At 50.2% G+C, this 27,399-nt stretch overlaps 1 protein-coding gene and 1 long non-coding RNA gene across 4 annotated transcripts in view; one reads left to right on the top strand and one right to left on the bottom strand.

Moving 5' to 3' along the window:
- The window catches only part of LOC310746753 (myosin-7), a 38,408-nt gene that overhangs the window by 3,945 nt on the left and 7,064 nt on the right, over window positions 1-27,399 (top strand). For all 3 annotated transcript variants that reach the window (XM_083580746.1, XM_083580748.1, XM_083580747.1), the window contains exons 4-34: window positions 848-991; window positions 2,190-2,346; window positions 2,910-2,937; window positions 4,087-4,201; window positions 5,275-5,367; window positions 6,021-6,084; window positions 6,417-6,515; window positions 6,865-6,968; window positions 7,075-7,213; window positions 8,317-8,435; window positions 8,712-8,861; window positions 9,686-9,856; window positions 12,610-12,919; window positions 14,010-14,083; window positions 15,445-15,532; window positions 16,384-16,501; window positions 18,022-18,145; window positions 18,478-18,614; window positions 19,378-19,633; window positions 20,264-20,506; window positions 21,572-21,748; window positions 21,932-22,077; window positions 22,195-22,285; window positions 22,733-23,122; window positions 23,424-23,550; window positions 24,469-24,587; window positions 24,707-24,903; window positions 25,808-25,991; window positions 26,274-26,439; window positions 26,543-26,667; window positions 26,922-27,230. In XM_083580746.1, coding sequence (XP_083436872.1) covers window positions 848-991; window positions 2,190-2,346; window positions 2,910-2,937; window positions 4,087-4,201; window positions 5,275-5,367; window positions 6,021-6,084; window positions 6,417-6,515; window positions 6,865-6,968; window positions 7,075-7,213; window positions 8,317-8,435; window positions 8,712-8,861; window positions 9,686-9,856; window positions 12,610-12,919; window positions 14,010-14,083; window positions 15,445-15,532; window positions 16,384-16,501; window positions 18,022-18,145; window positions 18,478-18,614; window positions 19,378-19,633; window positions 20,264-20,506; window positions 21,572-21,748; window positions 21,932-22,077; window positions 22,195-22,285; window positions 22,733-23,122; window positions 23,424-23,550; window positions 24,469-24,587; window positions 24,707-24,903; window positions 25,808-25,991; window positions 26,274-26,439; window positions 26,543-26,667; window positions 26,922-27,230 — 4,764 coding nt within the window. The remainder of the gene's footprint in view (window positions 1-847; window positions 992-2,189; window positions 2,347-2,909; window positions 2,938-4,086; window positions 4,202-5,274; window positions 5,368-6,020; window positions 6,085-6,416; window positions 6,516-6,864; window positions 6,969-7,074; window positions 7,214-8,316; window positions 8,436-8,711; window positions 8,862-9,685; window positions 9,857-12,609; window positions 12,920-14,009; window positions 14,084-15,444; window positions 15,533-16,383; window positions 16,502-18,021; window positions 18,146-18,477; window positions 18,615-19,377; window positions 19,634-20,263; window positions 20,507-21,571; window positions 21,749-21,931; window positions 22,078-22,194; window positions 22,286-22,732; window positions 23,123-23,423; window positions 23,551-24,468; window positions 24,588-24,706; window positions 24,904-25,807; window positions 25,992-26,273; window positions 26,440-26,542; window positions 26,668-26,921; window positions 27,231-27,399) is intronic.
- Window positions 26,676-27,399, bottom strand: part of LOC310747024 — a 28,461-nt gene continuing 27,737 nt past the window's right edge. The window contains exon 5 of the long non-coding RNA XR_014540846.1: window positions 26,676-26,792. This is a non-coding gene — a long non-coding RNA (uncharacterized lncRNA). The remainder of the gene's footprint in view (window positions 26,793-27,399) is intronic.

Below are 27,399 nucleotides of genomic sequence, written 5' to 3' on the forward strand. Positions count from 1 at the left end.
AAATGTCACACATTAAAAACTTCCCTGAACAGGGCTGCCTTCAGATGTCTTCTGAATGTCAGGTAGTTGTTTATCTCTTTGACATCTGGTGGGAGGGCGTTCCACAGGGCGGGCGCCACCACCGAGAAGGCCCTCTGCCTGGTTCCCTGTAGCTTTGCTTCTTGCAGTGAGGGAACCAGCAGAAGGCCCTCAGAGCTGGACCTCAGTGTCCGGGCAGAACGATGGGGGTGGAGACGCTCCTTCAGGTATACTGGGCCGAGGCCGTTTAGGGCTTTAAAGGTCAACACCAACACTTTGAATTGTGCTCGGAAACGTACTGCTTGCCAATGTAGTATCTCTTCTGCATGTTGTGCTCCAAAACTTCCGAAACTTTGGCATTAAAAAAATGCCTCCCAGCACCATCTTCCCTTCTGCCCGACACCATGCCCTCATGATCTCTCATCTGTCTTTTTATAAATGCTGTTCCGGCCACCCACCTCCCCAGTGAGGCGAGGTGCCAGCTGCCATGCCCTGACTGGGGGCTTCTAGTGCGGCTGCCCCTGTTCTGTCGAGCGGGCATCCCTGTCGTGTCCCTCCCATTTTCCATCTATGGCTTCCTTCCATCCTCTCCCCGCTACCCAAGTCAAAAAAGAGGTGGTGTCCAGTGCTAGTCCTACTCAGAGTAGACCCATTGGAATCCGCGAACCTGAGTGGTGCCCGTTAACTTCATTGCATCTGCTCTGAGGAGGGCATTGGACGCAACCCGGTGGGTTCAATTTTGGGGGCCGTTTGGGGGAGGAAGAGGTTCCCCGTCCTTTGGGCGCTGGCTGTCCCGCTGGATTGAGGCTTCGCTGCCTTCTCTCCGCAGACGGTGACGGTGAAGGAAGACCAGATCATGCAGCAGAACCCGCCCAAGTTCGACAAGATCGAGGACATGGCCATGCTGACCTTCCTACACGAACCTGCCGTGCTCTACAACCTCAAGGAGCGCTACGCCGCCTGGATGATCTATGTAAGTGGGCATGATCCTTCCTGGCACCCGGCAATCTGCCTTATCTCAAGCCAGGCCATTTTGGGTCCGTGTAGCTCAGTATCAAAAGGGATGCGGGTGGTGCTGTGGGTTAAACCCCCCCCACACAGACAGAATTAACTTGCGGAACTGCCTGCCACATGAAGCTGGTGGTGAGTGCTAGCATGGGCGTCTTTTGAAGGGGATTAGGCAAATTCATGGACTACAGGTGTGCTGATGGCTGTTATCCATGATAGCTAGCTAGAAGAACTTCCATGTTTAGACGCAGTGTACCTCTGAATTGTCTGTAGGACGAGGGTGGCGCTGTGGGTTAAACCACAGAGCCTAGGACTTGCCGATCAGAAGGTCGGCGGTTTGAATCCCCGCAATGGGGTGAGCTCCCGTTGCTCGGTCCCTGCTCCTGCTACCTAGCAGTACGAAAGCACATCAAAGTGCAAGTAGATAAATAGGTACCGCTCCGGCGGGAAGGTAAACGGCGTTTCCGTGCACTGCTCTGGTTCGCCAGAAGCGGCTTAGTCATGTACACCAGCTCCCTCTGCCAATAAAGCGAGATGAGCGCCGCAACCCCAGAGTCGTCCGCGACTGGACCTAATGGTCAGGGGTCCCTTTACCTTTACCTTTAGCTCAGTATCGCCAGCACTGGCCGGCAACAGTGGCTCTCCGGGGTGTCAGGCAGGGATCTTGAACCTGGGACCTCCTGCATGCAAAGCAGGTGTCCTCTACCAGAGCTACGGCCCTTCCTTGTAGGAAACTTGCAGGCTTCCGGGTGACGCTGGACGACTCTTCCTCCCATCCATCAGGACAGCTGCTGGGCTGAGAGGCAGGGCAGACATTCCCCCTTACCTGGCACCTGAACATTATCCAGAATCTGCAATATTCCCACCTCGCTGGAGTGGACTTGTTGGGAACTGATAGTTAAGAGTGTCAAGAGAGCCCTGCAGGATTGAACCAAAATTCCACCTACCCCAGCTTTCGGCTTCCAACAGTGGACAGTTGTCGGGTTTCCTGGAAACCTGCAGGGAGGGTTAAAAAATAATAATTCCAGGCCTCCTGAGGTTCTCGGCTTCCTTTCACAACCCACACCACCCTTCAAGTTTCTTGCCCTTTTAGTTCCCCATAAGACATCATTTTCTTACAGAATGTCCTTCCTCCTCCCTCCTCCTCCCTCTCTCCTCTATAGACCTATTCCGGGCTCTTCTGCGTGACTGTCAACCCCTACAAGTGGTTGCCGGTCTACAACGCGGAAGTGGTGGCTGCCTACAGGGGAAAGAAGCGAAGCGAAGCCCCTCCCCACATCTTCTCCATCTCTGACAACGCCTATCAGTATATGCTGACAGGTAAGGAAAAGGGGGAAGGGATGAGGGTGGCGCTGTGGTCTAAACCACTGAGCCTAGGGCTTGCCGATCAGAAAGTTGGCGGTTTGAATCCCCGCAAATGGGGTGAGCTCCCGTTGCTAGGTCGCTGCTCCTGCCAACCTAGCAGTTTGAAAGCACGTCAAAGTGCAAGTAGATAAATAGGTACCGCTCCGGCAGGAAGGGAAACGGTGTTTCTGTGTGCTGCTCTGGTTCGCCAGAAGTGGCTTAGTCATGCTGGCCACATGACCCGGAAGCTGTACGCCGGCTCCCTCAGCCAATAAAGTGAGATGAGCGCCGCAACCCCAGAGTCGGCTATGACTGGACCTAATGGTCAGGGGTCCCTTTACCTTTAGCTTTTAAGGAAAAGGGGGAGGGTGCAGAAACACACTCTCTCTCTCTCTCTGTTGGCAAGAAACTGGGGAGTAAAAATCCTGCCTTGCTATTTTCCACTTCCTATTTCTTCTGCGTTTTCTCCCCTTCCATTTTCCCCTCCTCTCTTCCCTTTTAACTCTTCTCTCTCTCTCTCTCTCTCTCTCTCTCTGCAGATCGTGAGAACCAGTCTATCCTGATCACGTAAGTCCTCCCTTCCCTTCCCCTCTCCTTTCTGTTTCTCCCTACAAAGTCTCCAGAACACCCTCAGGTGCAGATGAAGCCCCAGTCAGACCTAGCTCCATATTGCCTGCACTGACTGGCAACAGCTCCTCAGCATTTTCCAACAGGGTTCTTTCCCAGCCAGGGAATGAACCTGGGATCCCCTGGATGGTAGAGCGTGAGACTCTTCATCTCAGTGTGGTGGGTTTGAGCCCCACGTTGGGCAAAAGATTCCTGGACTGCAGGGGGTTGGACTAGATGACCCTCGGGATCCCCTCCAACTCTACAATTCTATGATTCTGTGAATGCAAAGCAGATGTTATGGCCCTGCCATTCTATCTAAGTCTGCCTCTTGGTCTATTCATTTTATTTCATAAAATTTACATGCTGCTTGATTTTATTTTTAAACCCTCCAAGTGGTTGGGCCATCAACTCTTGACACTGCTATTTTGGCTGTCTCCATCAAAATAATAATAATAATAATAATAATAATAATAATAATAATAATAATAATAATTTATACCCTGCCCATCTGGCTGGGTTTCCCCAGCCACTCTGGGCGGCTCCCAACAGAATATAAAAAATATGATAAAACATCAAACATTTAAAAATTCCCTAAACAGGTCTTCCCTAAAACCCATCGACACCATGGCAAACCTCTTTTCCCCCCTTTTCTCATTTGCCCTGTTCTGTCTCTGGACAGAAGGGAACAATTGCTTCCTCACCTGGTCTCCCGGGGTGAGCAGCAAGAATTGGCCAGGCGACCATCGGAGCAAGGAAGATTCACAAAATTGGGTGGTTCTCCCTCCCTGCTGCTGTCGTTTGTGCCACAGACTTAACTATTAAAAATCAGGTTCCTTGTCTTTGTTGTTTCTCTGCAAAGCTGCAATACTATTCCTTATTTGCAACACAAAACGGCCGATGCTGTAGTGGCAGTCCATGAGGCCTGTATTCTTAAGAACAGCCATAGTATATTAGAAGAATAAATTACATTTTTTTAAAATACCCTTGATTTTGGGGTGGGGAGGATCACTCGTGAGCCGCTGGAAGTGGGATGAGGATGTAGCTGATCAATCGGTTGATCAGTCTACAAACGCACCCGCTCTTCAGCCTCGTTTTTCTGCCCCGCAGCGGAGAATCCGGGGCAGGGAAGACTGTCAACACCAAGCGTGTCATCCAGTACTTCGCGGTGATCGCTGCCATCGGCGACCGGACCAAGAAGGAGCAAGCCGCGGCTACCGGCAAGGTGACCGTTTTGTCTGCCTCTGGCTTCTTGTAGTGGTAGCTGGCCTCCTCCAGGGCTGGTAGGGCAGAAGGACAGGAGACGAACACCAGGTGGCGCCAGAGAAAATGATAGGCGGAACTACCCAACCCCTGATTGGCTAGAGGTGAAGCAGGCAAGCAGGCGAGGGCTAGTGGAGAGCCTAAAGGCCCGGACACGTGAAAAGCAGCCCGACCACAGCTACTCAGAGCTACTAGCAGGCAAGGAAAGCCAGAGGGGCAAGGAAGAAGGAGCTGCCACTGTCCACTGACTTCTGTCGTCGTATCTTTCCCACTGCTAACCACGTTCCCTTCTCCTCCTGCTCCTCCGGCCTCTAAGCTGTTTGCTGATATTATATTCATATCCCACCTTTGCTCCAAGATGTTCCTCTCCACATTTTACCCCTGTGAGGTAGGCTCGGCTGACAGATGGTGACTGGCCCGAGATCACACAGCGAGCTTTCTGGCCCAGAGGGGAGTTGAACCCTTGTCTCCCAAGTCCTAGTCTGGCACTCTAACCATGAAACCACACTGGTCCTCACGTGTTTAAACAGGCATTTTCCAAATCTGATGACTCAAACCTCCTTCTTCCATTGTTTTGGTTGCTGTTCTAAATGGGCTTCCTTTACTGTACATTGCAATTATGGATTTTATTCAAGTCTTGCTATACAGTGGTACCTCGGGTTACAGACACTTCAGGTTACAGACTCCGCTAACCCAGAAATAGCACCTCAGGTTAAGAACTTTGCTTCAGGATGAGAACAGAAATCGCATGGCAGCAGCAGGAGGCCCCATTAGCTAAAGTTAACAGTTTCAGGTTAAGAACGGACCTCCAGAACGAATTAAGTTCTTAACCCGAGGTACCACTGTATGTGTGTGTGTGTGTGTGTGTGTGTGTGTGTGTGTGTGTGTATATATATATATATATATATACACACACACAAATATATTGGTTTTAGACTTGTAAGCCACTTTTGGCAATGAAGAGGCATGCAGATGAATAAGGAATAATAATGAGCTGGTAGAGACAATGTGTCTAACCTTTCGCTCTACCAACAGGGGACTCTGGAAGATCAAATAATCCAGGCCAACCCTGCGCTGGAGGCCTTCGGGAATGCCAAGACCTTGCGGAACGACAACTCGTCCCGATTTGTGAGTGTCGCTCGAGAGGGAATTTGAGGCGGGGGGCGGGGGGAAACACTGCCAAAATAACTGCCTACGAGGTTGCATAATCCCATATAGGCCCACTCAAGTCGCTTCCACCTGCAGAACTGACACTGCTACAGGGGCCCAACAACCCTCGTTCTGCGATGGTGAGAAACAGATCTTATAGTGCTTCAGCTTCCAACCTTTGGAACTCCCTGCCTCTTGACACCAGAGGACTCGTTTCAGCACCTGCTAAACGCATTTCTGTCTAGGCAAGACTCCCCAGAGATTTAGAACATTGCCGTGTGTTTTCATACGTTCTTGTCTTATCATTTACTTATTTTTTTTGAATGTTTTGGATAGCTTGGTTAGAGCTGATTGTGCCAAGGTTGCAGGTTAAATTCCTGTATGGGACAGCTGCATATTCCTGCTCTCTGGGTCCCTTCCAACTTTATATGATTCTTTGAAATAGCTGTTCCGAACTGTTTTTACTGATAATTTCGTTGTTCTATTCTTTTTTGTAAACTTCTGTGAAGCTTTCCTCTGCCATCAAGCGGTATATAATTGGGGAGGGGAGAATAAAACCAATAGATAATTATTATTTTTGCTCCATCCGCCCTGCCTGCACCTCCTGCTCAGTTTCTTCTTTTCTCTTCCAGGGCAAATTTATCCGGATCCATTTTGGGGCGACGGGGAAGCTGGCCTCAGCCGACATAGAGACCTGTGAGTTTGCCAAAGGCCTGTCCTTCTTTCCTTCTCCTGATCTCTGGCCCTCCTCCCTGAATTAACGTAAGGACGCAAGTAAGGCCCTGCCGGCCGGATCAGGCCAATGGCCCACCTAGCCCAGCCCTTGTTCTCACCTGTGGGAAGCCCCCAAAACGCAGAACCTGCGTGTAAGAGCATCTTCGCCTCTTGCGATTCCCAGCTGCTCATATTGCCTCCAACAGTGGAGACGGAAGTTTGGCTAGAAGCCTTTATCCTCCATGAATTTTTTCTCCCGTTCGTCGTTGATCCTCCATTTCAACTGCCCCGCCTTCTCTCCTCTTATTCCTCAGACCTCCTGGAAAAGTCCCGGGTCATCAATCAGCTGAAAGCTGAGAGGAACTACCACATCTACTACCAGATCTTGTCCAACAAGAAGCCAGAGCTCCTGGGTGAGTTACTGCAAAGGACTCTGGCCCAGGTCTGAGATCTTGCTGAGATGTTCTGTACATAGAAGAAATCTAAGCCTGTGCTAGAATGGCGGTAGGGCACCTGGTCTGCGGGCAGAAGGTCCTAGGGTCATGTGCATAGTAGGGATGAGAGAGATTCCCTGCCTGAAAGGCTGCCAGTCAGAGTAGACAATGCTGAGCTACAGCATAGGTCGGCAAAATAAGGTAATTGGATGCAAAAAAACAGGGGGAAATTGGAAATAAAAAAAATATGAATTTTATTTTTTTTAAAAAAAGAAAAGGGACAATCTTCCTTTTGCCTTATTCCCTGCCCAATGCCTTTCCTTCCCAGACATGATGCTGGTAACCAATAACCCGTACGACTACGCCTTCATCTCCCAAGGAGAGACCACGGTGCCGTCCATCGATGACGCTGAGGAGCTGCTGGCCACTGACGTGAGTAGCTGGGGGGGGCAGAAGTCGTATTCCAAGCGAGTCACCCACCCCTCGCGGCCGTGTGGGCAGAAACAGCCAACCCTCCCCTTGCTTCCTCCTCCCGCAGAGCGCCTTTGACGTCTTAGGCTTCACCCAGGAAGAGAAGAACTCCATCTACAAGCTGACGGGCGCGATCATGCACTACGGAAACATGAAGTTCAAACAGAAGCAGCGCGAGGAGCAGGCAGAGCCCGACGGCACAGAAGGTGAGGGAGGATGCTTGCGATGAACCGCAAGCGAGGCAAATGAATGCTGGGTCGCAGGGCAGGATGCTCTGTCCCAGCCTTCCCCAACCAGATGCCTCCTTTGCGTCAAGAAAACAGAACCCCACAACTTGTGTAAATTATAGATACATGTATATGCATATAGGGACGTGGGTGGCGCTGTGGGTTAAACCACAGAGCCTAGGGCTTGCCGATCAGAAGGTCGGCGGTTCAAATCCCCGCGACGGGGTGAGCTCCCGTTGCTCAGTCCCTGCTCCTGCCAACCTAGCAGTTCAAAAGCACGTCAAAGTGCAAGCAGATAAGTAGGTACCGCTCCGGCGGGAAGGTAAACAGCGTTTCTGTGTGCTGCTCTGGTTTGCCAGAAGTGGCTTAGTCATGCTGGCCACATGACCCGGAAAGCTGTACGCCGGCTCCCTCGGCCAGTAAAGCGAGATGAGCGCCACAACCCCAGAGTCGGTCACGACTGGACCTAATGGTCAGGGGTCCCTTTACCTTTTGTTTTGGCAAATCCTGGGCAGGAGTCACGTGGGGCAATGAAGCCCTCCTGCAGCTGGAGAAATTCCAGCTGCCTCTCTTATTCATTCATTCATTCATTCATCCAAATAATAATAATAATAATAATAATAATAATAATAATAATAATAATAATAATTTATTTCTACCTTGCCCATCAGGCTGGGTTTCCCCAGCCACTCTGGGCGGTTTTCAACAGAACATTAAAAACTGGATAAAACATCAAACATCAAAAACTTCCCTAACCATTTCATCATGCCTTGCCTGCTGCCTCCGCCCTGTTTCTAGCCTTTATCATTTTAATAATTTTAAATGGAATTTAAATGAAAGGAGGCTCTCTTGGTTTCCTGACACGTAGCAGAAGTCGGTAGCAGAATCCTGTGCATACTCAGAGCGCCCCCAAGAGGTTGGGAGATGTGGGCCCACTTCCCTCACGGGGTCTGCCTTTGATGTTGCCTCGCTTTTGGAATCCCTTCTGTCTTTTCTACTGCCGTTCCTCAACCAAGGCGAGCCATGGTGTAACCGAGTGGTTTCCTCCCCACCCACCCCCTGCCCCAATTCTGAATTTCCAGAAGCCGACAAGTCTGCCTACCTGATGGGCCTGAACTCGGCCGACCTGCTCAAAGGTCTCTGCCACCCGAGGGTCAAAGTTGGGAATGAGTACGTCACCAAAGGGCAAAATGTCCAGCAGGTGAGAGACAGTCCTGGGGGGGCAGGGGGCGGGACGAGGATTCCTTTTCCCAGGCTCTTGGAACTAGAGCTAGAAGGAGCCACATTTTGAAATTTGGCACCATATACAGTATATAATATGTAAATTTAACTGGACGTGAAATGTTGGAGTTTGGGGGCATTCTTTCGAGGTTTTGAAGGCCACAAGTTGCGCCCTCGACCTTCCCAGATTTGTTTTAGCTGGTTAATGAGATGTACCTCTCTCTCTCCCCTCCCCCCTTTTTAAAAAACAACCCAGGTGTACTACTCAACTGGAGCCCTGGCCAAGTCTGTATATGAGAAAATGTTCAACTGGATGGTGACCAGAATCAATGTCACGCTGGAAACCAAGCTTCCACGACAGTATTTCATCGGGGTGCTGGACATTGCTGGTTTTGAGATCTTCGATGTAAGTGGTTCTCTTCCAAGGAGAATCCATTTTGAGATTTTGAATACCGTATTTTTCACTCATAAGATGCACCAGACCACAAGGTGCACCTAGTTTTTGGAGGAGGAAAACAAGAAAAAAAATATTCTGAATCTCAGAAGCCAGAACAGCAAGAGGGATCGCTGCGCAGTGAAAGCAGCAATCCCTCTTGCTGTTCTGGCTTCTGGGATAGCTGCGCAGCCTGCATTTGCTCCATAAGACGCACACACATTTCCCCTTACTTTTTAGGAGGGAAAAAGTGAGTCTTATAGAGCAAAAAATACGGTAACTAACTGGGTGGTCCAGCTTGGCTTTGCCGGGTGGAAACCAGGAAAGACGAATGGGTGGTCCAGCGTGACCGACAAATAACCGCCTGGTCCCCATTTCTGCTGGCATTATTATTATTATTACTAATACTACTACCCAATCATGAATCTATGCAAAATAGTTCAGGGGGTAATTTTCAGAAGGCTTCCTGAAAAGACTGGCAGCCTTCGACATCGCTCCTGGCTAGTGAGCCAGTGTGCTGGAGCAGTTAGAGTGCTAGACTAGGACCTGGGAGACCATGGTTCGAATCCCCGCTCAGCTATGGAGCTCACTGAGTGCGCCCATCACTGCCTCTCAGCCTAACCTACCTCACATGGTTGTTGCAGGGATGGACTGAAAAGGAGGGGGAGACCTGTATGCACCACCTTGGCTCCTTGTGAGGAAAAAGGTGGGATAAGACACATAAGTAGAGGGAGACAACCTGGAAGGGAGGACAGATTGCCAGTCCTTGATTTCCTTTGCCCCATCTCTCTTCCCAGTTCAACAGCTTTGAGCAGCTGTGCATCAACTTCACCAACGAGAAGCTGCAGCAGTTCTTCAACCACCACATGTTTGTGCTGGAGCAGGAAGAATACAAGAAAGAAGGGATCGAGTGGGTCTTCATCGACTTCGGCATGGACCTCCAGGCCTGCATTGACCTCATCGAGAAGGTGCCTCCTTGCCTCCAACATACCCTCCTTAGTCCCCAAAGGGCAACTTTCATTCATTTATGCCTAAGTTGGGGCAATTGCCTCCCAGAGTGGGCAAGGTTGTCGATAGGTAGGGCAGTAAGAGATTGTAGGTAAAGGTAAAGGGACCCCTGACCATTAGGTCCAGTTGTGGCCGACTCTGGGGTTGCGGCGCTCATCTCGCTTTATTGGCAGAGGGAGCCGGTGTACAGCTTCCGGGTCATGTGGCCAGCATGACTAAGCCGCTTCTGGCGAACCAGAGCAGTGCACAGAAACACCGTTTACCTTCCCGCCGGAGCGGTACCTATTTATCTACTTGCACTTTGACGTGCTTTCGAACTGCTAGGTTGGCAGGAGCAGGGACCGAGCAACAGGAGCTCACCCCGTCGCGGGGATTCGAACCGCCGATCTTCTGATCGGCAAATCCCAGGCTCTGTGGTTTAATCCACAGCGCCACCCACATCCCATGATTGTAGATTCATGGAATTGTGGGGTTGAGACCCCCGAGAGTCATCCATTCCAACCCCCTGAGGTACAGCTAAAGAATGCCTTCCAGGGGGTCATCCAACTTCTGTTTAAAAACCTCCAATGATTACTAGACCTGTCTATTTCTCTTCCATCTCAGTTTCACATGTGCCACAATCATAGGCCCATTCCATACCATGGATTTTTCAAAAGAATGCATGGGAAATTGCATTTGTCCACGTCTCATGCACAATTCTTCCCCTGGAAATGTGCGTTTTTGCATCCTCTTCAGCACCCAGCTCCAAAAATATGCATTTCCCCCCCCCACACACACATTTTAACGATTTAAAATGCATTCAGTGGTACCTTGATTCTCAAACTTAATCCGTTCCGGAAGTCTGTTCCAAAACCAAAGTGTTCCAAAACCAAGGCGCGTTTCCCATAGAAAGTAATGCAAAATGGATTAATCCATTCCAGACTTTTAAAAACAACCCCTAAAACAGCAATTTAACATGAATTTTACTATCTAATGAGACCATTGATCCATAAAATGAAAGCAATAATCAATGTACTATACTATAAAATAAATAAGACAGTATTATAAATGATAAAAAATTTAAAAAAAAATTCTTACCTGCTTTTATCCATTTCCGCAGTCACACAATCAATCGATCAGTAGCTGAACTGGGTTCCACACGGTCACAAAAACAAATTAACCAAAAAAGCCTCAAAAGCAAAAATGCAAAATAAATAGCAAAAACAAAAGCACCAAACTTAATCCGTTCCGGAAGTCCATTTGACTTCCGAAATGTTTGAAAACCAAGGCTCAGCTTCTGATTGGTGCAGGTGCCCGGGAAGCAATAGCCAGCATCAGATGTTTGGCTTCCGAAAAACGTTCAAAAACTGGAAAACTTACCTCCAGGTTTTTGGTGTTTGGGAACCAAGGCATTTGAGAACCAAGGTACCATTGTATTTTTGTATACATTTATTGGCGCCGAGAAGTTCAGACTTCTGCAAAATCCACTTAATAGTTGCGTTCCAATCTGCACATTCAGTCTAGGACCAGCAAATCAAGCCAGCCCTTTTCCAAAAGCAGCCCGGACAAATTTCCCCTCCATCCCTAAACGAGGGGAACCACCTGAGGTCATCTGGATGTCCTGGACATATGAACCTGTTGCCTCCACAATCTGCACAGTCAGGGTATTCCTTTCTCAGTGTTGGAAGGTTTTAAAGCAGAGCTTGGATGGCCGCCTGCCAGGGATTCTTCCTGTGTTGCAGGGGGCTGGACTAGATGGTCCTTGGGAGTCCCTTCCGACTCTACCATTCTTCGATTACATGCCGCTGCTGCTTTTTATGGCGAATGCCATAAAGAGAAGCGCCGTGGCTCAGTAGTGGGATACCTGCTTTGCATGCAGAAGGTCCAATCCCTGGCCTCTCTCTGTGCTGGGCCTGGGAGTAACCTGTGAAACACGGTCCAGGACCGGTCCAGAATCCGAAGGTTCTGCTGGGAGACAGTCCGACAGGGCCAAGGCAGGACATGAGGCAGGAAACCAGGCAAGGACAGGTACAGGATCTCAGGCAGGATCTAGCATACAGCAATATTGCTCCCGCAACCTGGGGCAGCCTTTTACCTTCGTCGGGGTAGCGGCCAGTCCTGATCCCCTGGCGACTCACCTCCCTGTTTCACCCGAAGGCGAGCACTCCTCCTGCGAGTACTCAGGTCTCTCCTTCTCTCAGACCTCAGTCTCTGCAGCTCGGGAGACGTCGGTGGGTTACTAGACCCAGAGGCCGCCTCAGCCTCCCCTAACCAAACTGGTAGTGGAACAGCTGTAAGTGATGGCCCAGCTGAAGGCAACGAGGTCATCCTTGCATCTGGAGCCAGGGCAGGCTCAGGCCCCTGACTCGGCCCAGCTGGTGTTTGTTGCAGGGGAACCTGTACAGACTGGGACTCTTCAGGATCCGGCCCCAGACTTGGTTCAGATGATGCCTGAGGCAAAGGATCAGGTGCAGACTGAGACTCCTCTGGTTCCGGGTCTGAGCCCGAGTCCCAGGCCATCACACTCTCCCTGCTCAGCCTCTGTGCGATCAAAATCCTGGGGGCCACTGCCAGTCCGTGTAGGCAGTATTGAGTTAGGTGGACCCAATGGCCTAGCTCAGCATAAGGCCATCCTTATGGCTCCATCCATAGCAAACGGCCACGGGGCGGAGCTGCCTGCTGGTGCCTCCTCCTCCTCGCCCTCCATCCCCTGATGCCTGGTCCTCTTCCACAGCCCATGGGCATCATGTCCATTCTGGAGGAAGAGTGCATGTTCCCCAAGGCCACCGACATGACCTTCAAGGCCAAGCTGTACGACAACCACCTGGGCAAGTCGGCCAACTTTGGGAAGCCCCGCAACATCAAGGGCAAGCCGGAGGCCCATTTCTCCCTCATGCACTATGCCGGCACCGTCGACTACAACATCAACCACTGGCTGCAGAAGAACAAGGACCCCCTCAACGAAACCGTGGTGGGGCTCTACCAGAAGTCGTCTCTCAAGCTCCTGGCTCATCTCTTCGCCAACTACACCGGATCGGATGCACGTAAGGGAGGGAACGGGAGGGGGCATGGCCGGGCTGCCCGCATCCCAAACTCCATTCCGGTCCGTGAGATTGGATCTACAGAAAACCAAAGGCTCTGGTTTGGAGTCATTCGCTTTAATACTATGGCAGCCCAGTGACCCTCAGTCAGCGCGGCCGTTGGAGTGTGGGACTAGGACCTGGGAGGCTGGGTTCGAATTCCCACTCTGCCGCAAGGCTTCCTGGGCGAAGTTGGGCCTGTTGTTCACTCTTAGCCTGACTTACCAGGGCACGCGAATGAAAGCAAAACGCAAACTGGATGCCTGCCCACATCGCATTGCGATGAAAACAAAACAGTGTTATGTATTTGTAATAAAAATCAGCAGCCCTTCGTCAGCCTCGTGCCCTGCCCTTGTCTCAGTGCATATAGTTTCAAGCCAGCCACTAATAATAATGATAATAATAATAATAATAATAATAATAATAATAATAATAAACATTTTTATTTATACCCCACCCTCCCCAGCCAAGACCGGGCTCAGGGCGGCTAACAACCAATAATAAAAACAAGTTGATTAAAATACAACTTAAAGAACAAGATTAAGATACAACATTAAAACATTAAGATGCAGCCTCTTCACAGGAGGAGAAAGGAAAAAAGAAAGAGGGGGAGGGAATCAAATTGATTCTAAGCCAAAGGCCAGGCGGAACAACTCTGTCTTACAGGCCCTGCGGAAAGAAATCGGATCCCGCAGGAACAGAACATTCCACCAGGCCGGAGCCAGTGTTGAAAAGGCCCTGGCTCTGGTTGAGGCTAATCTGACTTCCTTAGGGCCCGGGACCTCTAGGGTGTTGCTATTTATGGACCTTAAGGTCCTCCGTGGGGCATACCGGGAAAGGCAGTCCCGTAGGTACGAGGCTCCTAGGCCGTGAAGGGCTTTCAATCCATGGGAGTCCTCTCCAACCAGGTAGATATTTGAGCTGTAGCGGGGGAAGCATGTGACCCTCTCCTGTTGGATCCCACGCCTTCCTGATTAATACATTTTGGTATTTCTTCACCTATGCTCATCCTTTAGGCTGCATCTTGAATCCCCATTTTTCTCTCTCCAAACAGCTCCTGATTCCAAGGGGAAAACGACCCACAAAAAGAAGGGCTCCTCCTTCCAGACTGTGTCTGCTCTGCACCGGGTGAGGATATCCTGAGGCCAGCTTCCTTGGAGAGTCTGGCAGCACCACCCTTAGGCAACAGCCCTTGGGCTGCGCTCCTTCCTTACTCCTAGGGCTCCTCTGCTTCCTTGCACCCCTTTCCCCAGAGAAGGATGAGCTTCTGTGGTGGGCTTCCTCTGGCTGCAGCGCCCTCCTTAGGCCTACCTGCCCCATCACCACCAGTTGGCTGTCTGGAAACAAAAGGGGTTGCCAGGACGTTATTGGGGGACCCAGCGAGGGCTGAGCCAAGCTTGCCATGTTGCTCCCATCGCCCAAACTTCTCTTCAGTGGAGTTCCCACAACGAGGACCAAGTGGACAAACACATCTTTTCTCCCCAGCCACTGACTTATGTCCATCTCGATCTTTTCTTATTTCTTTTCATCCCATCCCAGCCTCTTCTATATTATGTTTTGGACTTTTTCTTTTTTCTCCTCTTTGGCGGTCCCTCGTAGCCGAGTAAGATTGTCTTCCACGAACAAGGTCTTAACAGTGAGTCTGTAAGTGACTGTGGAGGCCAATTCTGCATCCACAGGTCCTTCCATGGTGGGCACATAGGTTTCCGGGCGGGAGCTGATTATGGTGAGGGTTTGCCAAATGCGCCTTCCTCTTAGCACATTTCTTCCTTTCGTCCTGAGCTTGAGCATCTTCAAAGCCCAGGACACCTTTGGTAAACGCTGTTCTCCAATTAGAGAGCTTGCAGGACAATGTTTCCTAGTTGTCAGTGTTTATACTACATTTTTAAAGATTTGCCTTGAGAGAGTCTTTAAACCTCTTTTCTTGACCATCAGCATTACGCTCTCCATTTTTAAGTTCAGAATAGAGTAGTTGCTTTGGAAGACGATAATCAGACATCCTGATTATTTTGGACAGCAACTTGGCTGGCTGGGGCTGATGGAATTTGTAGTCCAAAGCATCTAGAGCAGGCATGGCCAAACATGGCCCTCCATATGTTTTGGGACTACAATTCCCATCATCCCTGACCACTGGTCCTGTTAGCTAGGGATGATGGGAGCTGTAGTCCCAAAACATCTGGAGGGCCAAGTTTGGCCGTGCCTGATCTAGAGGTTGGCCAAGCCTGCCTTGTGGCCTCCAGTCCCTTTTTCTCATCCCCCTTCCTGTCTCCAGCAAAACTATAACTCCTTTTCTCTGCCTGCTTTCCTTCCCCGTCAATCAAATCCATCTGCCCATCCTCTGCCTTGCCTGCCTGGACACCTCTCATTCCACCCTCCTTCATAAAACTCGCTCCATCTCAACTACCTGCCTGCCTTCCCCAGTTGTCCTTCCTCGCCTCTCCCCTTCCTCCACCCCATCTCAACTCATCTGCTCTTCCTTTCTCACCCAGGAGAACCTCAACAAGCTGATGACCAACCTGCGCTCCACCCACCCTCATTTTGTACGCTGCATCATCCCCAATGAGACCAAGTCTCCAGGTGAGATCCCAGGTCCCTCTTGTATGATGTGCCTTTGGGGCCCTAGCGCTCTCCCTCTCTCTTGGACTCCCATCAGTCCAAGCCAGCACGGCCAATGGTGGTGAGAGCTGTAGTCCTTGCACAAGGCCTGTAGCTCAGTGGTAGAGCCACCTGCCTTGCATGCTGAAGGTCACAGGTTCAATCCCTGGCGTCTCCAATTAGGGTTTCCATTGTAACTGGTGTAACCCCAGCGAGAGAGATTTTTGAAGTATTTTAAGTGGTTTAGAAATGCTTTTAAATCACTAGATTAAAGTGCTTACGTGGTAGGGACTGATTTCCCCCTTTCTTTTCTTTTTTGAAAATTAAATCTTTATTGGTTTAAAATACAAAGATACAAGGATACAAACATACAACAAAGGTAAGTATTTCAGAGTTAAATATAAAAAGAAAAGAAAAGGGGGGGAAAAGAAAATTTTGAAGCAAAGACAAAAAAATGATAAAAAGGAAAAAAAGACCAAAGATTTATACGACATTATATCTATCAAATTAAAAAAATTTTTTTTACAAAAAACTTCCAATCTTTCTCGTCATACTTTTTCTGTTGTCATGGTATTATCGCACAGTTTTGTTTTATATCCTTTTTCATACATTCTACTATCATGTTTATATCATTTATCTATTATTCGCAAGTATCATTCCAGTTCTGCTAAGGTGGTATCATTTTTGCAATATAATCTTATATATTTTTAAAATACTTTCCATTCTCCGTATGTTTTCTGGTTTAAAACTCCCCTGATTTTTCCTGTCAGCTTTGCCAGTTGGAAATACTCTGTCACTTTCACGCACCCATCCCCTTTCTCCTGCCTTCTCAGGTGTGATGGACAACCCCTTGGTCATGCATCAGCTGCGCTGTAACGGGGTGCTGGAGGGGATTCGGATCTGCCGGAAGGGGTTCCCCAACCGGATCCTCTATGGGGACTTCCGGCAGAGGTAGGCTTAACTCTCAAGTGGTGAAGACAGAGGATGCTTCAGAGAAGCTGAGAGTGTCACTGGGGGAAAGTACATGAATATGGGTGTGCCCCAAGCGCAATGGGGCAACGTCGGAGGGAGGTTGCCTGCATGGCAGTTCACTGTCAGGGTTATGTCTGCTCAGTTCAAAAAGAAAATGCATTCTGCCTTTTATAGAATCCTAGAATTGTAGACGCGGGTGGCGCTCTGGGTTAAACCACAGAGCCTAGGACTTGCCGATCAAAAGGTAGGCGATTCGAATCCCCGCGACGGGGTGAGCTCCCGTTGCTCAGTCCCTGCTCCTGCCAACCTAGCAGTTTGATAGCACGTCAAAGTGCAACTAGATAAATAGGTACCACTCCGGTGGGAAGGTAAACGGAGCGCTGCTCTGGTTCGCCAGAAGCGGCTTAGTCATGGTGGCCACATGACCCGGAAGCTGTACGCCGGCTCCCTCGGCCTACAGAGCGAGATGAGCGCCGCAACCCCAGAGTTGGCCACGACTGGACCTAATGGTCAGGGGTCCTTTTACCTTTACCTTAAAATTGTAGAGTTGGAAGGGGTCCCGATGACCATCTAGTCTAACCTCCTGCGGTGCAGAAATCATAGCTACATATACAGTCATGCCTTGGTTGTCAAACGCCCTGGAACTCGGACGTTTTGGCTCCTGAACGCCACAAACCCGGAAGTGATTGTTCCGGTTTGCAAACATTCTTCTGGAACCCGAATGTCCGACGGGGCTTCCACGGCTTCTGATTTTGGAAGTCGAATGGACTTCCGGAACGGATTCCGTTTGACTCCCAAGGCACGACCGTAAAGACATTTATATACCGCTCGATCATCAACATTTTATCCAGATGTAAAAGGTACTCACGGTACAACCTTAAATGATTTTAGCGTTGGAAGAATTGACCGCTAATGCCTCACAGTCTCGCAGTTTCGTACCAGCAAAGGAAGCGTTCTATCTGTTGCGTCGCAGCTCCAACCCCCTCGCTCTCGGAGCTCAAAACAGAGCTTTCCGGGGAGGGGGGGGAGCCCGCTTTTGAAGCCTGCCAGATTCCACATCCTCAAAATTTGAGTTTTTTCCTGGGGGTCCGCTACGCTGGAGCGGTTTTCCCCGCCTTTGATGTACCGAGGTCTCCTCCGACGAAGAGACCTCCAACTGTGATGGCGCGCGCTCAGCTGGAAGCCCCTGATCATCAACATTTTCAGGTGGTTCTGTGGGGAACTTTGAAGTCCTCTTGAACATTCCTACCCAAATCTCTGGTTTCTTGAGATTTAGGCATGGGCAACACCTTTCCAAACTTGCTTTCACAGTCGTGAGGACTAGATGAGAGAGAGAAAGATGAGATTCTCCGGGCCCCAAGTATTCTGCCACAATTTAGTTGTGAAATATACACGGTCCTGGCCTTTGATCTGGGCATCTGCCCATGTTGAGAGGATAAAGCCCAGGGAAGGGAAGCTGTCAGGGGTTATCTAGCGCTGCTTCCTTTCCTCTTTCCCAGATACCGCATCCTGAACCCAGCCGCCATCCCCGAAGGCCAGTTCATCGACAGCAGGAAGGGGGCGGAGAAGCTGTTGAGCTCCCTCGATATCGACCACAACCAGTACAAATTTGGGCACACTAAGGTGAGAGGCGGGATGAGCCACTTCCTCACCAGGAAAAGGCGGTGACATCATCATTCCGGGCCGCGCTGTTGATTGGCTCTTCACAACAGAGGAGGCTAGGGCTAATCCTGGGTTGGGGTATGTGTTTTCTCCGCTGTCAAGGTTCCTGGTGAGGTGTGGCTTGGCTGTGACACACAAACACAGGCACAGGACCCAAGCTTCAACATGTACAGAGCAGGGCGACCGAGATCATATAGGCCCAGTAGCAACCTGGTAACCTGCGTAGGGACCTGAGCACAGGTTGTTTTTCTGAAAAATAGAAAACCCCCACAATGCTCTCTTTTTTTGCCCAGGTGTTCTTCAAGGCTGGTCTCCTGGGTCTGCTGGAGGAGATGAGGGACGAGCGTCTCTCTCGCATCATCACCCGCATCCAGGCCCAGTCTCGCGGAGTCCTCGCCAGGATAGAAGTCAGGAAGATCATGGAAAGGAAGTAAGTCCCTTAGTGGATTTTTCCGGAATTTGTAGGTGTGGTTAGATGGGGAACGGCCTGGGCATGTTGGAGCCCTCTGGCAATAATTAGGTATTGGGGAGAAATCCAGTCCTCATTTAAAAGTGAACCTGCCCAATTCACGGTTACTGAAACTGAAAGCTGGTCATCCTTCAAGATTCACAGCTGCCCGAATTTTGCAAATGCCATTCTCCAGGCAAGCAATGTGCCCCAGAATGCATATAGCAGGGCGAAGTGTGCAGAGAAATGCACGTATTAGTGGAAATAAATACATTAACATGAAGCAATGCATAAAAAGTGGGTGCAGTAGGCAAAACACTCGCTGGTGAATTTTCGCGAGGAATTTTTTTTTCTAAAAAAAAGAATTGCAAACTAATGGGGAGGATTGAACGAGGGGAAATTGGGAGGCTGAGAGACACCAAAATGGACAGACTCACTCCTCCCTTAGTCAGAACTAGGTGGACCCAGGAAACTGCTCACATACAAACTCAGCCTAGCTGTATAATCTTGAGGACTATAAAATTTATAGATTACATTCTCAGGATGCGGAATTCTGTGCTTCCTACACTGAATGCAACTGCAGAATGGTGGAATAATCCCAACCTTGCTTGTTGCAAGTGAACCTCCTGTTTCAGGCAGGGCTGCGTGGTCTCCCACTTGGCGAGGTGGCCTTTTCTGTGTTTTGTACCCTGATGTGTCCACCCTCACCATGCCACCCCAAACTCTCCCCTTCTCTGATTTGCAGGGAATCGCTGCTGGTGATCCAGTATAACATCCGGTCCTTCATGGTGGTCAAGAACTGGCCCTGGATGAGGCTCTACTTCAAGATCAAGCCTCTGCTGAAGAGCGCGGAGACCGAGAAGGAGATGTTGGCCATGAAAGAGGAGTTTGCCAAGCTGAAGGAGGCTCTGGAGAAGTCGGAGGCCCGGAGGAAGGAGCTGGAGGAGAAGATGGTCTCGCTGCTCCAAGAGAAGAACGACCTCCAGCTGCAAGTGCAGGCTGTAAGTTGGGGCGATGGGGCAATATTATTATTATTAATAATAATAATAATTAATTATGTATACCCCGCCCATCTGGCTGGGCTTCCCCAGCCACTCTGGGCGGCTTCCAAAAAAAATATTAAAATACTGTAATACATCAAACATTAAAAGCTTCCCTAAACAGGGCTGCCTTCAGATGTCTTCTAAAAGTCTGGTAGTTGTTGTTCTCTTTGACATCTGGTGGGAGGGCATTCCACAGGGAGGGCGCCACTACCGAGAAGGCCCTCTGCCTGGTTCCTTGTAACTTGGCTTCTCACAGTGAGGGAACCGCCAGAAGGCCCTCGGTGCTGGACCTCAATGTCCGGGTAGAACGATGGGGGTGGAGATATACTGGACTGAGGCCATTTAGGGCTTTAAAGGTCAGCACCAACACTTTGAATTGTGCTGGAAACGTACTGGGAGCCAATGTAGGTCTTTCAAGACCGGTGTTATATGGTCTCGGCAGCCGCTCCCAGTCACCAGTCTAGCTGCCGCATCCAACAAAGATATTATTTGACCTTCTCCCTTAACTGCGAAAGGAAAATGGCTGAAAAGCACCATGAACTCAGGGTTTCACTGTAAAGCCTTGGGCATGTCTTCTTCCTTCGCCAGGAGCAAGACAACCTTGCAGATGCAGAAGAGCGCTGTGACCAGCTGATCAAGAACAAGATCCAGCTGGAGGCCAAGGTGAAGGAGCAGACGGAGAGGCTGGAGGATGAGGAGGAGATGAACGCCGAGCTGACGGCCAAGAAGCGGAAGCTGGAGGACGAGTGTTCAGAGCTCAAGAAGGACATTGATGACCTGGAGCTGACCCTGGCCAAAGTGGAGAAGGAGAAGCACGCCACGGAGAACAAGGTGAGCGGGGATGGAAGCGAAATCTCTCTTCACTATGTAGTCCAAGGAGCTTTTGCTACTATCAGTTGGGTCTGGATTAAGGTTGGCAGCCGGGAGAGTTGATTCTCCATGAGATTCCTGCACTGGGTGGACTTAGAGTTTTCTTTTGGGAGCCTCTAACCTTTGTTGTGTGCCGCCTTGAATTTTGCCTACATCCATCTTCTTCTTTGGAGATCACTTGTAGCCAAGTAAGATTGACTTCCATTGAGAGCCGGTGTGGTGTAGTGGTTAAGAGCGGTAGATTCGTAATCTGGGGAACCAGGTTCGCGTCTCCGCTCCTCCACATGCAGCTGCTGGGTCACCTTGGGCTAGTCACACTTCTTTGAAGTCTCTCAGCCCCACTCACCTCACAGAGTGTTTGTTGTGGGGGAGGAAGGGAAAGGAGAATGTTAGCCGCTTTGAGACTCCTTAAAGGGAGTGATAAAGCGGGATATCAAATCCAAACTCTTATTCTTCTTCCATAAACACGGTTTTAACAATGAGTCCGTAAGTGACTGTGGAGGCCAATTCTGGATCCACACATCCTTCCACAGTGGGGACATGGGTTTCCGGGCAGGAGTTGATCACAGTGAGGGTTTGCCAAATGCACCTTCCTCTTAGCATGTTTCTCCCTTTCGTCCTGAGTTCGAGCGTCTTCAAAGCCCATGATACCTTTGGTAAAGGCTGTTCTCCAGTTGGAGGCCCGTGTTTCCCAATTGTTGGTGTTTAAACTACATTTTTAAAGATTTGCTATGAGAGAGTCTTTAAACCTCTTTTGTTGATCACCAGCTTTACGGTTTCCATTTTTAAGCTGGGAATAAGTAGTTGCTTTGGAAGACGATAATCAGGCATCCGCACAACATGACCAGTCCAACGAGGTTGATGTTGAAGAATCATTGCTTCGACACTAGTGATCTTTGCTTCTTCCAGTACACTAGCATTAGTTCACCTGACTGCCCAAGTGATGTGTAAAAATTTTCTGAGACAATGTTGATGGAATCTTTCGAGGATTCCATCTAATAACTCAAAATTATAATATGCCCATAGGCTAAGAACCTCACAGAGGAGATGGCTGGCCTGGATGAGATCATCGTGAAGCTAACCAAGGAGAAGAAAGCTCTCCAGGAGGCCCACCAGCAAGCCTTGGATGACCTACAAGCTGAGGAAGACAAGGTCAACACCCTTACGAAAGCCAAGGTCAAGTTGGAACAGCAAGTGGACGATGTAAGTGCATCGACTGCGGCACTCGCAGGGGAGACGGCCTGTTATTTTTCGCACCTTCCTTGAAGGAGTCAGAGGCATTCAGTGTAGTAAAAAAACAACCCACACAACTACATTGTTGATCTTAGGAGTAGCAATTCCTTTCCCAGTTTCTGGATTCAGGGTCTCACTGTCTTTGCTCAACAGCTGGAAGGATCGCTGGAGCAAGAGAAGAAAATCCGTATGGACCTGGAACGAGCCAAGAGGAAGTTGGAAGGGGACTTGAAGCTGACCCAAGAAAGCATCATGGATCTGGAGAACGACAAGCAGCAGTTGGACGAGAAGCTGAAGAAGTAGGGGTGCTTTATTTTATCGCCAACTCCCCGCCTCCCTTTCGTTGTGGGTATTTGTGCTACTGCTGCCTGCCTCTCTGTGGTTGGATGTAGCAAGTTGGTTCTTGTCTTCCCCAGGAAAGACTTTGAGCTCAACGCACTCAATGCTAGAATTGAAGATGAGCAATCCTTGGCCATCCAGCTGCAGAAGAAGCTCAAAGAGCTACAGGTAGAAGGTTGATGACAGGGTGGTGTGCATTGAAGCCAACTTCACTGATGTGGTCTCTCTCCCCCCCCCCTCTGTATATATATATATATATATATATATATATATATATATATATGCATATATATGCGGCCAATCAGAAGCCACAATTTGGTTTTTGAACGTTTTGGAAGTCGGAACGGATTCTGTTTGACTTCCAAGGTACGACTGTGACTGTGTTCCGATCCATGTATTAGTCTAGGAAGTGCAAATTGGGTCAGTCCACTTAAAGATTCAGATTGAATAGAATCCTCCAGTGCCCCTAGATGTTATTGACCTTTGAACCTCCATGGAAGCTTCACGAATCTGGATCTAGGCCTGGGCTTTTAAAATGGAGGCCGCTGACAGAATTCCTGGAGCGTGCTTTTCTAGATCTTGCTGACAGAATGTCTCCCTCCTTCCCTGGTCCAGGCGCGGATCGAGGAGCTGGAAGAGGAGCTGGAGGCGGAGCGTACAGCCCGGGCCAAGGTGGAGAAGCAGCGCTCCGACCTCTCGCGGGAGCTGGAGGAGATCAGCGAGCGGCTGGAGGAGGCCGGCGGGGCCACCTCCGTGCAGATCGAGCTGAACAAGAAGCGGGAGGCGGAATTCCAGAAGATGCGCCGCGACCTGGAGGAGGCAACTCTGCAGCACGAGGCCACGGCGGCCACGCTCCGCAAGAAGCACGCCGACTCAGCGGCAGAGCTGGGGGAGCAGATTGACAACCTTCAGCGCGTGAAGCAGAAGCTGGAGAAGGAGAAGAGCGAGTTGAAGCTGGAGCTGGACGACGTCGCTTCCAACATGGAGCAGCTGCTGAAAGCCAAGGTTCTAAGCCAAAGAACGGGGGCGGGGTTTGTTTGGGGTGGGGCAAGGCAGGTGATGTCATGGTCTGAGGGCGGAGTCACGGTTTGCAGCGGGGTTGTAGCACGGCGGGAGAACAACCAGGAGACATCGAACCGGTTGATTTGGACTGAGATATAGAGCTAGGGAGGGGATGAGATTCAGAGGGAGCACCCTTCATTCCAGAATTAAAATTAAAATTGTTCCCTCCTCTGACCGGGTGCTGCTACTTTCCATTCACCGCTACATTTATTCCCCAACAACTCCTCTCGCCGTTGGGTTTCAGGCCAACCTGGAGAAAATGTGCCGCACCTTTGAGGACCAAATGAACGAGCACCGGGCCAAGTCCGAGGAGAGTCAGCGAATGGTCCATGACCTCACCTCTCAGCGAGCTAAGCTCCAGACTGAGAACGGTGAGTAGGGAAGGCTGATGCACCCCTCTGTTCATACGGCGTCTTTTCCCTGGAGATTGAATTTAGGACATTCTGCATGCGAGGCTGGTGCTCTACCACTGAGCTAAAGCCCGTCTCCCATAGCTTGATGGCTGGCCCTTCTTGACAGTTTTCTGCTTTAGCCATTTCTCCTCCATCTTTGCTCAGATGCAACCAGGTTTCCACCTACCTAAACTTCCATCCATCCATCCATTCAAAGTTTTCTTTCTTCTCTTCCCTCCTGCCATGCCCTACTTTCATCACCCTTCCCTCTTTTCCCTTTCTTTCAAAATGATTGCTCATACAGTGGTACCTCGGTTCTCAAACGTAATCCATTCCAGAAGACTGTTTGAGTTCTGAAACGTTCAACAACCGAGGTGCAAAGGGCGGTCTGCAAATTCAATTAAGAAAATTGAAAAACACGCAGCGGAAGCCATTCAACTTCCAAAGCGTGTTTGAAAATGAAAGAGTTTACTTTCGGGTTTTCAGTGTTGAGGTTCCGAAACATTCATCAACGGAGACATTTGAGAAACGAGGTACCACCGTACCATTTTCATTTACTTTCCAAGCTAAAAATCAATATTCTGATGCTCCTCCCCACTCCAAAAGAAACCCTAAATACATAAATGACCTGAGCTATCCTTCGTGCCTCAACTCTTAACCCTGCAGGGGGGGAGGGGGAACCAGCTAGCAACTAACTTCTATTTTTTAAAAAAACCCTAGTCCACCTAATTTGGTGTTCATCTTTGATGGCACCCTCTGCAGAACATTTTCTGAAGAGAAGTGTGTAGAGACAGACACAGTCAGCCTGTGGGGTCCCTGTTCAATATGGCTGCCGATTCCGATGACAACAAAACTCCCGGAGATAACGGATTCCTCCGCCCCAACTCTTCTCCCTAGGTGAATTATCCCGCCAGATGGATGAGAAGGACGCTTTGATCAACCAGCTGACGCGAGGGAAGCTGACGTACACCCAGCAACTGGAAGATCTGAAGAGGCAACTGGAAGAAGAAGCTAAGGTAAGGGGGACGCAAAGAGGTTTGGGAAGGAAGTCCACAGGACTCAACGCGAAGGGTAGATACTGGTCCTGTCAGGACTGACGGTCACCAAGACCACGTGGCTGTTCCCTTTCCCTCAGGCCAAGAATGCTCTGGCGCATGCGCTGCAGTCGGCCCGCCATGACTGCGACCTTATGAGGGAACAGTATGAGGAAGAAACGGAGGCCAAAGCGGAGCTTCAGCGCTCGCTGTCGAAGGCCAACTCCGAGGTGGCGCAGTGGAGGACCAAGTACGAGACTGATGCCATCCAGAGGACGGAGGAGCTGGAGGAAGCCAAGTAAGTGGGGCGGAGGGCAATGAGACCCACCTCAACTCACAACCACAGGCCTGTTGCACCACCCACCCCTTCCCACCCTTGTATGTTCAAGTTGAAACAATGCAATAGCCAATACAGTGGGACCTCTGGTTGCGAATGGGATCCGTTCCGGAGCTCTGTTCGCAACATGAGCAGAATGCAATGTGCGTCACGATTCGCCGCTTCTGCGCATGTGTGTGACGTCATTTTGAGCGTCTGTGCATGTGCGAGCGGCAAAACCCGGAAGTAACCCTTTCCGGTACTTCCGGGTTGCCGCGGGACGCAACCTGAAAATATTTAACCTGAAGCAAACGTAACAAGAGGTATGACTGTAAAGGGGGAAAATGCAATTGAAAGAACAAAAACACGTAGAATGGTAAAACCGTCCTAGCCGAAAACAGGACAGTCATTTCAGCAAAAGAAATGGGTTTCGTAAAACAAAACAGGCGAAAGTAAAGATGTGTGTACAGCGGAAGCCGTACAATGAAGATGCTGGGCTCTGTGAGGAGGGAATTCAATGGCTTAAGGGCTGCCGCAGAGAAAGTTCTTGCCCTGCATTTTAGAGGGTAGACCAAGTACCAAGGGGTCTGCCAATCTCAACACCTGAGAGAGTCTTTAGGGATGGAGGCCATCTTCCTTGAGGCCTAAGTTGCCTAGGGTTTTAAATGGCACTATGAGCTCCTTGAATTGGGCCTGGAATCCAACCCCTTTGACTCCAGCCCAAATTTAATTCCCCCTGAAGAGTTGTGGTTTTAAGCAAAGCAGAAGGGGTGAGCCCCTTCTTCTTTCCTTAAGCCCCAGAGGTGCCCTTCCTTGTCATGGATTTGGGCTCCTTCCACGTCCATTGGCTTATGGTGCCTGTCATCTTGACCCGTTTGTGTGTCAGGAAGAAGCTGGCACAGCGCCTGCAAGATGCCGAGGAGGCGGTGGAGGCCGTGAACGCCAAGTGCTCCTCCCTGGAGAAGACCAAGCACCGCCTGCAGAACGAGATCGAAGACCTCATGGTGGACGTGGAGCGCTCAAACGCGGCCGCAGCTGCCCTGGACAAGAAGCAGAGGAACTTCGACAAAGTATGGCGGGAAAAGCGGAGGGAATGATCTGGAAGGGATGGGTAGGGGACAGCTGTGGGTACCCCAGTTCTGCTTAGTGGGGATACTGGGCCCTACTGGACGCTTGTGAAGCTCAGCTCACGTCTGCGCCACATGCTCTTAACTCACTTTAATCAGTACGCCACAATGGCTTGGCTTCAAGGGCGTCCGTTTGCTCACTGTGGGAGCAGTGGGCCTAGGAGTGCCTCAAGAAATAGCTATTCTCAAACCTTACTCTCTCCACTTCTCCATCACCCACCGCAGCTCCTGTCAGAGTGGAAGCAGAAGTACGAGGAGTCCCAGACGGAGCTGGAGTCGTCGCAGAAGGAGGCCCGTTCTCTCAGCACCGAGCTCTTCAAGCTGAAGAACGCCTACGAGGAGTCTCTGGAGCACCTGGAGACCTTCAAGAGGGAGAACAAGAACTTGCAAGGTGAGCCTTTTTCTCCCTCAGGGGCCAATCGTCCCGTGCCCCGAACGAAACGCGCTCCTGTAAGATGCCACCTGACTCCCTACCTTTTTGCTGTTCCCGGCAGAGGAGATTTCCGACCTCACGGAGCAGCTTGGATCCAGCGGCAAGACCATCCACGAGCTTGAGAAAGTGCGTAAGCAACTCGACGCGGAGAAGATGGAGTTGCAGGCGGCTCTGGAGGAGGCTGAGGTGAGGAGGGCCTTTGGCTGTGATCCTAAAGCGACACCGCGGCCATCTTGTTTTTCAGTTGGCCTTTCCATCTTCCTCTTTCCGTTCCCTCAGATTCGTTTCATCCTCCTCTCACGATCTTTCGCCTACATATGTACAAATCTCCTTTCTGTCAGGCCTTTCTCTCCTCGTCCTATTTTCATCTGAGGAATGCGGGAGGGCATGGCATGACCTTGTTCCTTTCCCTCTATCCAATATCTCCCTCCACGATCCAGGCCTCTCTGGAGCACGAGGAAGGCAAGATCCTGCGGGCCCAGCTGGAGTTCAACCAGATCAAGGCCGACATCGAGCGCAAGCTGGCCGAGAAGGACGAGGAGATGGAGCAGGCCAAGCGCAACCACTTGAGGATGGTGGACTCGCTCCAGGCCTCCCTCGACGCCGAGACCCGCAGCCGCAACGAGGCGCTGAGGGTCAAGAAGAAGATGGAGGGCGACCTCAACGAGATGGAGATCCAGCTCAGTCACGCCAACCGCATCGCGGCCGAGGCGCAGAAGCAAGTCAAAACCTTGCAGGGATACCTCAAGGTAACACCAGAAAGTTCAGTCTTCTTGTTCCCCACCTCTCCTGCCCCCGGCAATGTGGTGAAGCTCCCTTCAGTTTGTACCTCATCTCTCCCTCCCCACAACCCCTGGCTTCATCTTGCCTCCCTTCTTCTTTTTCTATAACTTTTATTAAATTTTCTGTTTTACATTT

This window comes from Podarcis filfolensis (assembly GCF_964270895.1).
Source record: "Podarcis filfolensis genome assembly, chromosome: 13".
In the NCBI taxonomy this organism is placed as follows: Eukaryota; Metazoa; Chordata; class Lepidosauria; order Squamata; family Lacertidae; genus Podarcis; species Podarcis filfolensis.